Raw genomic sequence first — 12,737 nt, 5'->3', positions numbered from 1 at the left:
CCAGATTACCTCTCTGAATTGTTTATCTGAGAGGTCGTAGATGTGGGGAGCCCCTTTTGAGGTTTCTGGTATCTTTTTTTTTCCCTCTCTTCATGGAGGGGATTTTCGCTGCTTCTTCATATTGTTATGGAAGTATAGGATTGGAACTTTGTAGGTGTTTATTCCTACTCCCTCTTGCTGAGAGAAGGAGGGGCTCTGTTTGTGCTATTGCTGATTGCAGCTTTGTTCCTATTCTAGAGTTCTTCCTTACACTCAGGTTTTTCTTCCTGATTGATGTGGGGGCTTTAATGAAGACTTAAGGCTAAGTTCTCTTTACAAAGGCTTTGCTAAGCTTCGCTTATTGACTGATAATTTTTCTAAACTTAAAGCTAATAGACTAGTTCGCATAAGTGATTGAGATGTGTTAAAGCGATTTTCAAAGCAAGAAGACTATACCTAATGTGCTAAGGTAGGAAATAATAACTGCGGCCGTGTTAGCCGCCACTGCTCTGGCAGGAGGCCACGCCCCTTTTAGGCCACGCCCCCTGGGATACAGGCCACGCCCCAGTTTCTTCCTTGCAGAGGCTCCTGGGACGTGGGTCAGCCGGGTTGGACGGAGCCGGATGGTGGGGAAAGCTGGGGCGATGGGAGGGGGAAAGGGGTAGCGGCAAGGGTCTGATGTCCCAGCGGCCGCGTGGGAACGGGGGTGGGGGGGGGCACCGGGGAGGTGTGGCTGGAGTTGCCTGATTACCTGCAAATCAGCCCTGTTGGAGGGAGCCGGAGGGACGAGAAAGCTAGGGCGATGGGAAGCAGAAAGTGGCGGCGCCAGGGTCCGATGTCCCGGCGGCAGCGTAGGAACGAGCATCTTTATTTTTCAATATTTTGTCTCTTGAAAATATTGAAGTGCCTGGGATTCGTGAACCAACGGAGACCGTGTGGCCACTGCTTCTGCTTCTCCTGCATCAATACTCTCCAGATCCTCTGGGTGTTTGCAAACTGCAATTTCATGTTTTGTGGGAATTCATCCCCCTAACAATAATAATAAGCAACCCAATTATGGGATATGCACCTTGGTAAAATAGTTTAGGTCTTAGAATGCAAAACTGCAGTCAGATAAGAATAGAATAATTTTGTTGGCTGCAAAGATGTTCCAGCTTAGCATAGAATAAGACCATTTAGGGTCTTTTAGATGTAGGGGAAGCATGGGCAAAAATAGAACAGGAAATTGTCAAGACTTGAGGTTTTAAGGATGCCTTCTGGTAGTTATGTAAAATACCCCAATCTCTGATCAACTTATTGAATATTGATGTGCTCGTTAACTGTCCTTAATGTCTCTGTCAACAAATGGTGCACCTTCGGGGCATCCTATATAGATTGTATCCTAAACCTTTGCATAAACTTCTTCACATAGCCCTTATAAAAATCTTGAATTTCACACAATGAGACAATAATGGAACTTTTACCTAGAGCAGCACAGAGTTGAAATTTTACTCCTTATGATGGGAATTCTGAGAGCTTTTCTTATAGGAACTTTCAAATATAGGGTATAGTATTAATTATACTCACAGTATTCTATATTTTACTCTCATTACTTAGTGATCATGTAAATGGAAGCCTAGAAATTTTGGTCACATTACCCACTATCTCGTTCACATCTACTGCCTCTGACAATCACAAATCCATTCTTTGACCTCTTGAATTTGTTTATATTTAGATTTTGCTTATAGTGGGATCATGAAATACTTTTTCACAGATTGATTTCACCTAGCACATCGCTCTGCATGCAATCACAAATCCATTCTTTGACCTCTTGAATTTGTTTATATTTGGATTTTGCTTATAGTGGGATCATGAAATACTTTTTCACAGATTGATTTCACCTAGCACATCGCTCTGCTTGCCACTAGCTCAGTATTTTCATTTTATCTTAAAAACATTCATATAAATGTGAACCCTTATATTTAATAATATATTTTATTACATAGTTACAAAATCAGTCCATATTATATGTTTGACATCTAATTATATAATGTGATTCTATGTACTGTATCACTGTCACTTTCACCATCATCTCATTATTCATCGATTGACTTGACCAGGCGCCAGCTCAATTCATCCCAGCCCTGAGATTTTTAGCAGTCTCTCCTTACTCATTTTTCCCAAATATTTGAGGCTCTTTTCAGGGTCAGGGGAGTGAGACCTGTTATTGTTACTGTATTTGGCATATTGAATACACCACGGGGATCTTGCCAGGCTCTTCTGTGTGAGTGGATACTCTTGATAGCTTGCCGGGCTCTCCAAGAGGTATATATATATGTATATTTATATATATAATATGTATATTTATATATATATTTCCGTTTACGATGATGTGTCTATAGGTTCAGAGATGATTTCTATAGTATGTTACTAGAGAAGTTTCTCTAACCATGTAGTGTGGAAACTCTATATACACATATAGAAGTATATACCTACAATGATTTATCATTTATTTATCATTTGGACACTTAAATTGCCAAGGGAGGATGGGAAATTTTTGGATAACGTTTGCCAATAGTACATAAAGGGGCATGGATACTTAGGTCAGTGATTTTCCATGCCTTTGGATATATACAAATGAATTTAGTAGAATATAGACAGATCTTGGTAGAATATAGGCAGTATGTTTTTATTAGAGGTGTCACCCTAAGCAGTAGTCAGAGAATCTCAGTCATTCCTATGTCCTGTGCTCAGGGGTGTGTATATGCGAGTCACTTCTCAGCTGGTGGATTTCGAACACACCAGAGTCATCCTGGAGATTGTTCAAGGCCACGAAGGCCATACATGGTGTTTAGGGACCATATGGTGCTAGGGATCGACTTGAGCTCTTGTTTATTTGCTTTTTGGGCCACATCTGGCGATGCACAGGGGTTACACCTGGCTCATGCTCTCAGGAATTACTCCTGGCAGTGCTCAAGGGACCATATGGGATGCTGGGAATCCATCCCGGGTCAGCCGCCTGCAAGGCAAATGCCTTACCTGCTGAGTTATCGCTTCAGCCCCTTGAGCTTTTCTTTTATAATTTAAATTATGTCTCCAGCTCTGTACCTTGAACTTTCAGAGGATCTCTTTAATATTTTTCTCTGTGCTTGTAGAAACTTAGTTTCCACATTCATGCACAAAGCTTCTCGTTATATACATTTTACCATTTGATAGGCCTTGTAGTTTTGGTAATAAGAGATTACCAAATCCTAAGAGATGTTTATTGATATCCCACTATAGTTTTTAATTTACATTTCCCTGATGATTAATGAAAGTGACTACCTTTACATGTTCTGCTGGCCATTGTCTTCTTTGGAAAACTGCCTATTCAGGATGGATGCCAAGTTTTTAATTAGATTTTTTTATTATAATAGGTTGTTGAGTCTTTTAGCTTTTTTGAATATTAATCTTACCTCTTCTCAGAGACATAGTTTCTATATATCATTTTATTTTATATATTATAATATTATTCTAACTTTGGTAAGTCTACACAATGGAATACTATGTAGCTGTTAGGAGAGATGAAGTCATGAAATTTGCTTATAAGTGGATAGACATGGAGAGTATCATGCTAAGTGAAATGAGTCAGAAAGAGAGGGACAGATATAGAAAGACTGCACTCACTTGTGGAGTATAAACTAACATAACATAAGACTGACACCCAAGGACAGTAGATACAAGGGCCAGGAAAATTGCTCCATAGTTTGAAGCCTGCCTCATGAGCGGGTGGGACGGGGAGAAGGCAGCTGGAATAGAGAAGGGATCACTAAGAAAATGATGGTTGGAGGAATCGGTTGGGATGGGGATGTGTGCTATAAATAGATAAAGGAGCATGAATGATAATCGCTCTGTATCTGCATTTTAAACCATAATGCCCAAAGTAGACAGAGAATATGGGGAATATTGTCTGCCATAGAAGCAGGGGGAGGGTGGCAAAGGGGAGTATACCTGAGATATTGGTGGTGGGGAATGTGCACTTGTGGAGGGATGGGTGTTTGATTATTGTGTGATTGTAACTGAAACATGAAAGCTTGTCACGATATCTCACAGTGATTCAATAAAATAAAAAAATTAAAAAAGAGAAAAGAATAAAAAATATTATTCTACACATAAGAATAATATTATTCAAGAGTTCCTTGAAATGAATTAAATGAGTTGGTGTGCATATATATATATGTATATATATGAATTCAAATATTGTCTGGTACATACCAAATGCTCACTATGTGGTATAATTTCGTTACTACTATTCTACTTTAATGATTTACCACCAATGATCATAAAAATAAAATGTCATTTTAAATTTCGTAGAAAAATAATCTTTGCAATGGCTTTTCAGCATTGCAAAGTGGGTCAAAGTGTAGACTTCAAAAAAGTTAAGAACATCTTCATTACTCATCAAACTTTTAATAGTTGTTTTTGGGGGATGGTATACCAGTTAGTTCTCAGGGCGTACTCCTGACTCTGCTCAGGGATCATTCCGGGCAGGGCTCAGGGGAACCATATAGGGTGCAAGGGTATCTAATTGGCCTTGCAAACACCTTAGTTGCTATAATATTCCTCATATTATGCTATTTAAAAATTACATTTTTCATTGAGTCACAGTGAGATACACAATTAGGAAGCTGTGTAGGATCACGATTCAGTCATGCAATGATACAACATCCCTCCCTCCACTAGTGTCCATTTACCAACACCAATGACCCCAGTTTCTATCCTGCCACCTTCCCCTGCACTTCAGATTCCTCTATGGCTCTATGCCAGGCACTTTCCTTCTCTCCTTCCCCCCACCCTTTCCTTCTGGGCACTATGGTCCACAACACAGATGCTAAGAGGTCCTCATGTTAGTTTCTTTACTCCATGAAGCATGCAGATCCTATCCAGAATGATCATTTGCACTGACATGTTTTGAGGAGCCTCTTAAGCAGTGCTCAGGAGACTCAGGAACTACACCCTTACTCACAGGCTGAGTGGGCCTTGTCAGTTCAGTGTTCTGCTCTGCCTATGCAGAACTGATCAAGCCTTGTGCTTCTGGGTTCACCCCCCTGTAGGCCCCCTGGGGAGAACACAGTACCAAGGATGGAACTGGGCACCTGGCCAGTGTAAGGCATGCACTCTCATCCTTTAAGCCATCGCCCCAGCTCCTTACTCATGAGAACCCCCTTTCTCCACTCTTCTCTGTGTAGTCTTCAGTTCACTGTGATGCTCTTCTTAAAACTCATTTTTTTTGTAGCCAATCTGAACTATATAAAGGAATTATGCCCCATGCTTTGGTTTTAGTGGGGCCATGGTGACTGCAAGAGTCTGGTTTCACTGCTGTTAGAGGGTCAGTTGGTCAGGTGTTGGTTTGAGAAAAGAGCTTTCTTTGGCAACAAATAGGTTGGTTGGGTGATGCTGGACTTCTGTCCTCCAAGAAACCATCTGCCTTGCAGGGGTACAAGAAGTCTTTTTGTAGAGAAGGAGAACATGAAGTACATTTGTAGAAAGGGGGTGGGTTGTGGGCCAATGGGTGCCAGAATGAACAATAAAGTTTTCAATTAGCAATGATAGCACCTCAGATAAACCTCATTGGCAACAATACCGCCACTGTGCAAAGCTAGAATGAACAATAAATTCCCCTGTGGGCAGACTGTGTTGTCCAGCACACTCTGTCGTATCTGTGAAACTAAGCAAAGCAAAAAAGTTAGACTAAAGGGAGGTAAGAAAGGACAGTTTTCTTTTTTTTTTTAGGAAAGTTTTCTTTGCCGACACAACCCTTTTGGGCTCTTATACTGATTTAGATAATCATTTCTTTATGCTGGTTTCACTATCATGATCTTTAAATACATTCCACAGGAATAAAGAATCAGAATATGTCATTATAAATATCTTTGTTTGGCCACATGTATATTTGACAGTAGTAAAAGTCTGTATGTTTTTGTTTTATTTTTGAGTGGAGCACACAGAAAACAGTTCAGATACTACTGCTGACTCGGAACTTGGAGTTTACAGGGGACCATGGGGGGTCAGGGATTGAAGTGGAGCCTTCCACATGCAAAGCATGCACCCTATCTGGGTTCAATCTTTAGCATCCAGCAAGGTCCACTGAGCCTACCAGCAGAGATTTCTGGGTAGAGAGCAAGAAGTAATTCTTGAGCACCGTTTATGTGGCCCCAAAACAAATGACCAAAAATTGTATCAGACTATATCTATGCAGATTTGCATCATACATGAGCAAAACATGACAGGTATATGAATTATAGAGTAAACCAATTTGTAACGTGGTAATCATTTAACAATATCTACAGATATGAAATCAGAATGTTCTGTCCATTTTACTGACGCAGTTGTTATATCTCATAAGACTGGCTAAAGAGAGTTTTATTGCTGATTTATTCTCAGTCTATGAATTGATATTTAAAAAATTTCCTGCAAATATCAGCACACCATTCAATATGCAGCAGTAGTTCAAAAGGTGTTCCATTGATCCCATGGGAGAATTGGCACTGGTGGAGGGTACTCGAACAGTGTATGAGTGAATCCTAAGCAGGAATGTTTGCAAATCCTTAGCTGTAAATCATGGTGTTTTATTAAAAAAAAAAAAGAAAAATAAGTGGTGTTGCCTTTCTTGCTTGCAGATAACCATGAATGTAAACTGTACCTATGGATTGAAAATATGGGGTAGTAGAATATTATGGGCTCATTTGGACAAATTGCTGAGATATAATTTACCCCAGAAACAGTTAATTTTTGTGGTGTAGATTTAGATAAGGCAAACTGTCTGGGACCACGGAGACACAAGTCATGAAAAAATTAGTAAATAATTTTCAATTTATTTTTACTTTATTGAAATGTACTAGGATCAAATGAATACCTGTCAAAAAGTAACAAACTCAGGTAGACCTTTATCCTTTACGAGGGTGAGAGAAAATATTTCAGCTTGCAAATAAAACAAGATAAATACATTTGCAGAGGGAGGGATGCAGATAGATACATTTGAGGATAGAGGGATGCAGTCAGGATGTTAGAACACATTCACAGGTTTATAATAAAGAGCACTAACTGGATATGTTATGAATATAAATTATTCTTTATTGGATGAAGAGACCTGGGCCCTATGCAAACAGGATGAGAATGCTATTAGGGTATCCCAAAGAGGAATCAGAAGAGCTATGCTGGGAATATCATGTCTCACTCAAGTGAGAGAAGGAATCCGGAGTTCTGACCTTCGTCGATGATCAAAAATCAGGGATGCTATCTCGTTTGCCAAGGCATCAAAAATCAGATGGGCCGGTCATATAATGTGATTCAGAGACGACCACTGGACTAGAGCTGTTACTGACTGAATTCCATGGAACATCAGAAGACCTCGTTTCTGCCCACCAACTAGATCGTCAGATTTCTTTGTTAAATCTCTGAATGAACGATTTGAGGCTCTTCGTGTTCCTGGAGCGAGCAGGTATCATTGGGCTGCACTAGCTCGAGACAGGGACAAATGGAGACGTTACTGGCGCCTGCTTGAGCAAATCGAAGATCAACGGGACTACAAGTGATACAAGTAATTAGATGAAAGTGTATATTAATAAATAAGCAATTATAATTTTAAAATACTAGTCATTAGAACAGACATTAACTTCAAATTGACAAGTATTCTAAACACTGATAATATACTATGATTCTAAGATTTGACTGGCATCAAAAATAAATGAGGAAAACTGGAATATTGGTAGGGATTAAATAATTGGGAAATTGAATGTTTTAAATTATAGATTATAATTTCTCCCATAAATGATATTCGATATCAGTCTTGCTGTAATAAAAAGCATTAGAACATTGCATGCATATGCATTTGTATAATCTTCGGAAGGGAATGACATAGTTTCGACATAGTTAAAACCAAAAAAGTGATACAGCAATTAGAAATTTGTTACACTAGAGAACCCAATTAAGAGTACTTTTAAGAAAGTCTATTAATTTTTATGTCTACTTTTGTTCATGTTTTATGATTTGTAAATCATAAAATCATACTTTTGTTACTGGTGCATGCTTTTCAATGCACATATATCAACACAACACTTAGCCGCGTGCACCGACCTCTCTTCCCCAAGGACCCCAGTGTTGCCGTCTTTAACTCCCCAAGCCGCCATCTCAGTTGTGTTGCTCAGTTCGTCCATTGTGTTACCTTTGTTCTTTTTGTTGCACCTTTCTGATGTATCTTTAATTCCCACACACATAAGAATACTTATTAAAGCTACACTTAGTGATTTTGAAGTAGAGGTACAAAATTGTTTAAAAATCATTGTAATGTCTTTTAATATAAAAGCATAAGTTAATAAAGGAAGGAAACATGTAACTGCTAAATGTAGTGTATATCTAAAAAACGACCCTGATATTATCTATCACACTCTTACCCTCTCTTTCTCTTTCATCTTTATCAAATACACACACACATTCACTTTCTCTGTTCACTTTCTCTGTCATTTCTCATGTTGATTTCTCGACCCAGGTACACATAGCTGCGGCATTCAGAGATGTTCATTCCATTGAGAGCAAATGGAGCTTCAGGGACCAGTTCATTTTTCATGAACATCGTCTTGTTGAGATTCAGCTGCAATCCGACCTTTCCACACTCGCGGTCGAAGTCGGCCAGCATTTGTGCCACTTGGCTAATGTTTGGCGTTATGAGAACGATGTCATCAGCGAAGTGGAGGTGGTGTAATTGCCGACCGTCTATCTTCACTCCCATTCCTTCCCATTCCAGTTGTCTCAAGAGCGGCACTGAAGAGTTTCAGTGAAATGGTATCACCTTGCTGCAGCCCTCTCTTTACATCAATGATCACTTCCTTGTAGAATGGTGGGAAGATGCCATCCTTGACAACATTGACAAGGAATACAGTCGAATGGTTCAGCACCTCCATGTCTGTGCGAAGAATGCCGAGAGTGAGAATGCCACAAACAGACTCCTGTCTTCGGAAACTCTCTAGCTCATTCATCAATGTGGTTTGGCGCGAGCCTCAGGCAACCACAAGCTAACGTCTGAGCTCACAAAGCTGTGCAGAGATGCAATAAAGGAAGACCTCAAAGAGAGAAGAGGAACAGTGTTGGCCAGTGCAGCAGAAGCCGGGAAAAGTATTCGCAATGCTCGCCTTTCCTTCGCCAACTACAAGACCAAAATGACTGCCCTCCAACGTCCCGATGGATCTATCACAACCTCCAGAAAGGCAATGGAGAAAATTATTCACGACTTCTACTCGGATCTCTTTGACAGCCATGTCCACCTGCCCACATACCAAATTCCACAGGATGGATATTTCGTTTCCAACGTTCTCCCTTCTGAAATCCGACATGCCATTTCGCTGGTAAAGACGCTAACAGCACCTGGTCCAGACAAGGTCAGACCCGAACACCTGAACAATCTGCTGCCAGTATTCTCAATATAGTGGCCCGACCATTCACACTCTACCTTCACATGCAAGGTTCCATCCCATTGGAAAACCAGCAGGACCGTTCTATTGTACAAGAAGGGAGACATCCATGACATAGGCAACTATCGCCCAATCTGCCTGTTGTCTGTGTCTACAAGTTGTTGACTCGTGTCATCCTGAATAGATTAGGCAGAACACTAGAGGAAGGACAACCATGCAGGCAAGCAAGGTTCCGAAGAGGATTCAGCACCATAGACCATATCCATACAGTGACCAAACTCATTGAAGTTTTGCGATAGTTCAAGATGCCGCACTGTCTAACATTCATCGACTTAAAGAAGGCCTTCGATTCAGTTGAGACTGAAGCCTTGGTCAAACAGGGCATTCAAAATCAGTATATTAAAATCCTACATGAGCTGTATTGTGGATTCACCATGAAGCATTCATTTAATGTCTAAAGATAATTTCACATGCTTTAATTTTGCTCTATTTTTATAGATGTACAAAATCCTTAATGAATAGATAAGTAAAGGGAAAGAGTGATGAAAACAACAATCTATGTGGCATCTTGAGCTTGAAATTTCTTTACATCTATCTACAAGGATTTCTATTCTCATTACTTAGGCCTTGATCTTGGATTAGATCGTGGAAACAAGCTTTTATTTATATTTATTTAATTTTTTCACCACACCAAGTTCCTTACAGCTTACTTCTAGTTCTGTGCTCAGAGATCATTTATATTGGTGCTCAGGGGACCCTATGTGGTTCCGGGTATCAAACCTGGGTTGCTGCATGCCAGGATGTACCCTACACACTGTACTATCAATCTGGCCTAGAAACAAACTTATAAAACCAACTTCAACTATGGTGATATTAACTCACAACTCAGAATGCTAACATAAGGAGGAAGAATGCAGAATTATTCATTATTATCTATACCTGACTGTTATTATAACTGACAATACATTATTTATAAATTCTTACATTAATTTTATTATATGTTTTAACCCCAGCAACTAGGTATTACTCTATTAAGATAAAAATCTTGCCCTCTTCATCACCCTTTTAAGAGCCTCTTTGATATCCTTGTTCCTCAAACTATAGATAAGAGGATTCAACATGGGAATAACATTAACATAGAACACTGACAGAACCTTGTCCTGACTCTTGGAATGATTAGAATTAGGACTCATGTACACAGAGAGACATGTGCCATAGAAAAGGGTCACAACTGCCAGGTGGGAGGCACAGGTGTTGAAGGCCTTGAGACTGCCTTTAGCAGAGGATATTTTCAGGATAGAAGCTGCAATAAAACCATAGGATAACAGGATAAAAAGCATAGGACCAAACCCAAACAACAGAGCTACCAGAAAAATAATGATTTGGCAAACAAAGGTATTAGAGCAAGCCAAGGAAACAATCTGGGGTAAGTCACATAAGAAATGTTGAATGATGTTTGGACCACAGTAATAAAGACTAATGCAAGGCACTGTTTCAACTAAACTACTAATAAAACCACTTCCAAGGACTGCAGTAACCATTTTGCAACAGAGGTTAGGGTTCATAATGGCTGAGTACTGCAGAGGGTTACCAATGGCCACATATCTGTCATAGGCCATGGTGGCTAAAAGGCAGCACTCAGACAGACCCATCCAAGCAAACACCAAATACTGAGTAGCACATGAAACAAAGGAAATCATCTTTCTATCCTTAAAGAAATCTGAAAGCATCCTTGGGCTAATGGAAGTCGAATAGCAGATATCTATGAACGACAGGCAACTAAGGAAAAAGTACATAGGTGTGTGCAGGTGAGAGTCCATTCTGATTAGGATGATCAGACCCAGGTTTGAAATTAGGGTCACCAGGTAGATCACTAGGAAGAGAGGAAAGAGAATGAGCTGCAGATTTTTTTCACTTGTGAGTCCCAAGAGGACAAACATGGTCACGGAGGTGTGGTTTCTATATCCTTCCTTAGAGATGCTTTCAGACATCTGTTGAGGAAAAGATAATAGAAAATATTCAGACTCAAAACACTTAATGGAGGGCTCGAGAGAGAGTACAGTGGGAAAGGCACTAGCTATGAACATGACCAACCTTGGGTCAATCCCTGAAAGTACATGTGGTCCTTAGGGATGATCCTTGAGCACAGAGCCAGGACTTACTTCTGATCACTGCGATGTGTGAGCCAAACACTTCACCCCCTCACCAACAAACAAAAACCAAAACGGAATGCTAATGATTTTCATCTAGCCAGCTCTCTATACTCTAAGTATATTCTTGTCCTTATAGCCTTGTATGTAATATTGTGTCAAACTGTACATTCCATGGATAATCTCCAATCTTTTAGACCTTTTGGGAGTGCATAAATGTATCACACATTTACAAAAGAACAACAACAACAAAACAATCAAATCAAATTTGGAAAAACACTTAGACACTTCTTTACAGAGACATGAAAAGAATGTTCTATATCCCTTATTTGGAAGATGAAAACCAAAAGGTTAACTGCAGCATGTCAATTCGCACCTGTGAGAATCAAATAAGGCAAAAAATTGAAATCATTCTTGGTGAAGAAGTGGAGAAAAATGATTCAGGTGCACAATTGAGGTTAATGTAAATTGTTGAGTGTTGGAATATTTCCCCTTTTCCAGCTGCCTTCTGGAGTTTTGTCACAGAAACCTTTTGTCACAGAAACCTAGCTGATCTTTGACCCACAGATCTAAGGTGCTAGCCAGGCATGATTTGACTTTGTAGATTCCAGGCTCTGGCCCAGCCTAGTCTTTGGGATGTAAATTTCAGGTGCTGTCTAGTTTGTAATTGACATGTAGATTTCTTGCTGCAGCCCAGCCTGGTCTTTGGGATGTAAATCCGAGTGCTTTCAGCCCAAAGAAGGCTTTGGTTTTGTTTTTGTATCTTCTTTCTGGGGGCCTAAATTAAGGGCCTGCAGATACAAGAGAATTATGTTGCCTCAATGTTCTTCCGGTAAGATCTTTTGGTGCTTTTGGTGACGTCAATGTATTGCGCCCTTTGGAAGGGCCATGATCAATAAAAGGGGTTCGGAGAGAAGGTGAGGGGGAAAAGTGGATAGAGGCGGGAGAGTGTATAGAGGGCAGAAAGGTGTAGAGAGCACGGAGAGTGTATAGGGGGAAGATTGGAATAAACTGCTAGTGAGACCAACCATCATGGCTCCGTTCCTTCCTTCGCCTGCCACATCTTCGCCATCAACCTCCCTGGGGTGGGGGAAGCGGCTGGAGGCTACCGAACTCGGGTGGCGGGAGAGACGGCTGCTGCCCTAGGCCCTGTGCCTGGCTCGGTGCGGTGAGGCGTCCCTTC

General features: G+C 40.4%; 1 protein-coding gene and 1 pseudogene across 1 annotated transcript; both read right to left on the bottom strand.

Moving 5' to 3' along the window:
* Nucleotides 1–5,515: 5,515 nt before the first annotated feature.
* LOC129406156 (U4 spliceosomal RNA) lies at nt 5,516–5,598 on the bottom strand (annotated as a pseudogene).
* A 4,837-nt stretch (nt 5,599–10,435) lies between these two features.
* On the bottom strand, nt 10,436–11,395 carry LOC129406041 (olfactory receptor 1440-like). Its single transcript, XM_055143784.1, has one exon. It carries the CDS (start codon nt 11,393–11,395, stop codon nt 10,436–10,438), a length of 960 nt encoding a protein of 319 aa, XP_054999759.1.
* Between the last annotated feature and the right edge of the window lie 1,342 nt (nt 11,396–12,737).

Source organism: Sorex araneus, chromosome 6 (genome assembly GCF_027595985.1).
Source record: "Sorex araneus isolate mSorAra2 chromosome 6, mSorAra2.pri, whole genome shotgun sequence".
NCBI classification, from domain to species: domain Eukaryota; kingdom Metazoa; phylum Chordata; class Mammalia; order Eulipotyphla; family Soricidae; genus Sorex; species Sorex araneus.
Note: the sequence above shows the minus strand (reverse complement) of the source record. Positions and strands in the feature narration are given on the sequence as shown.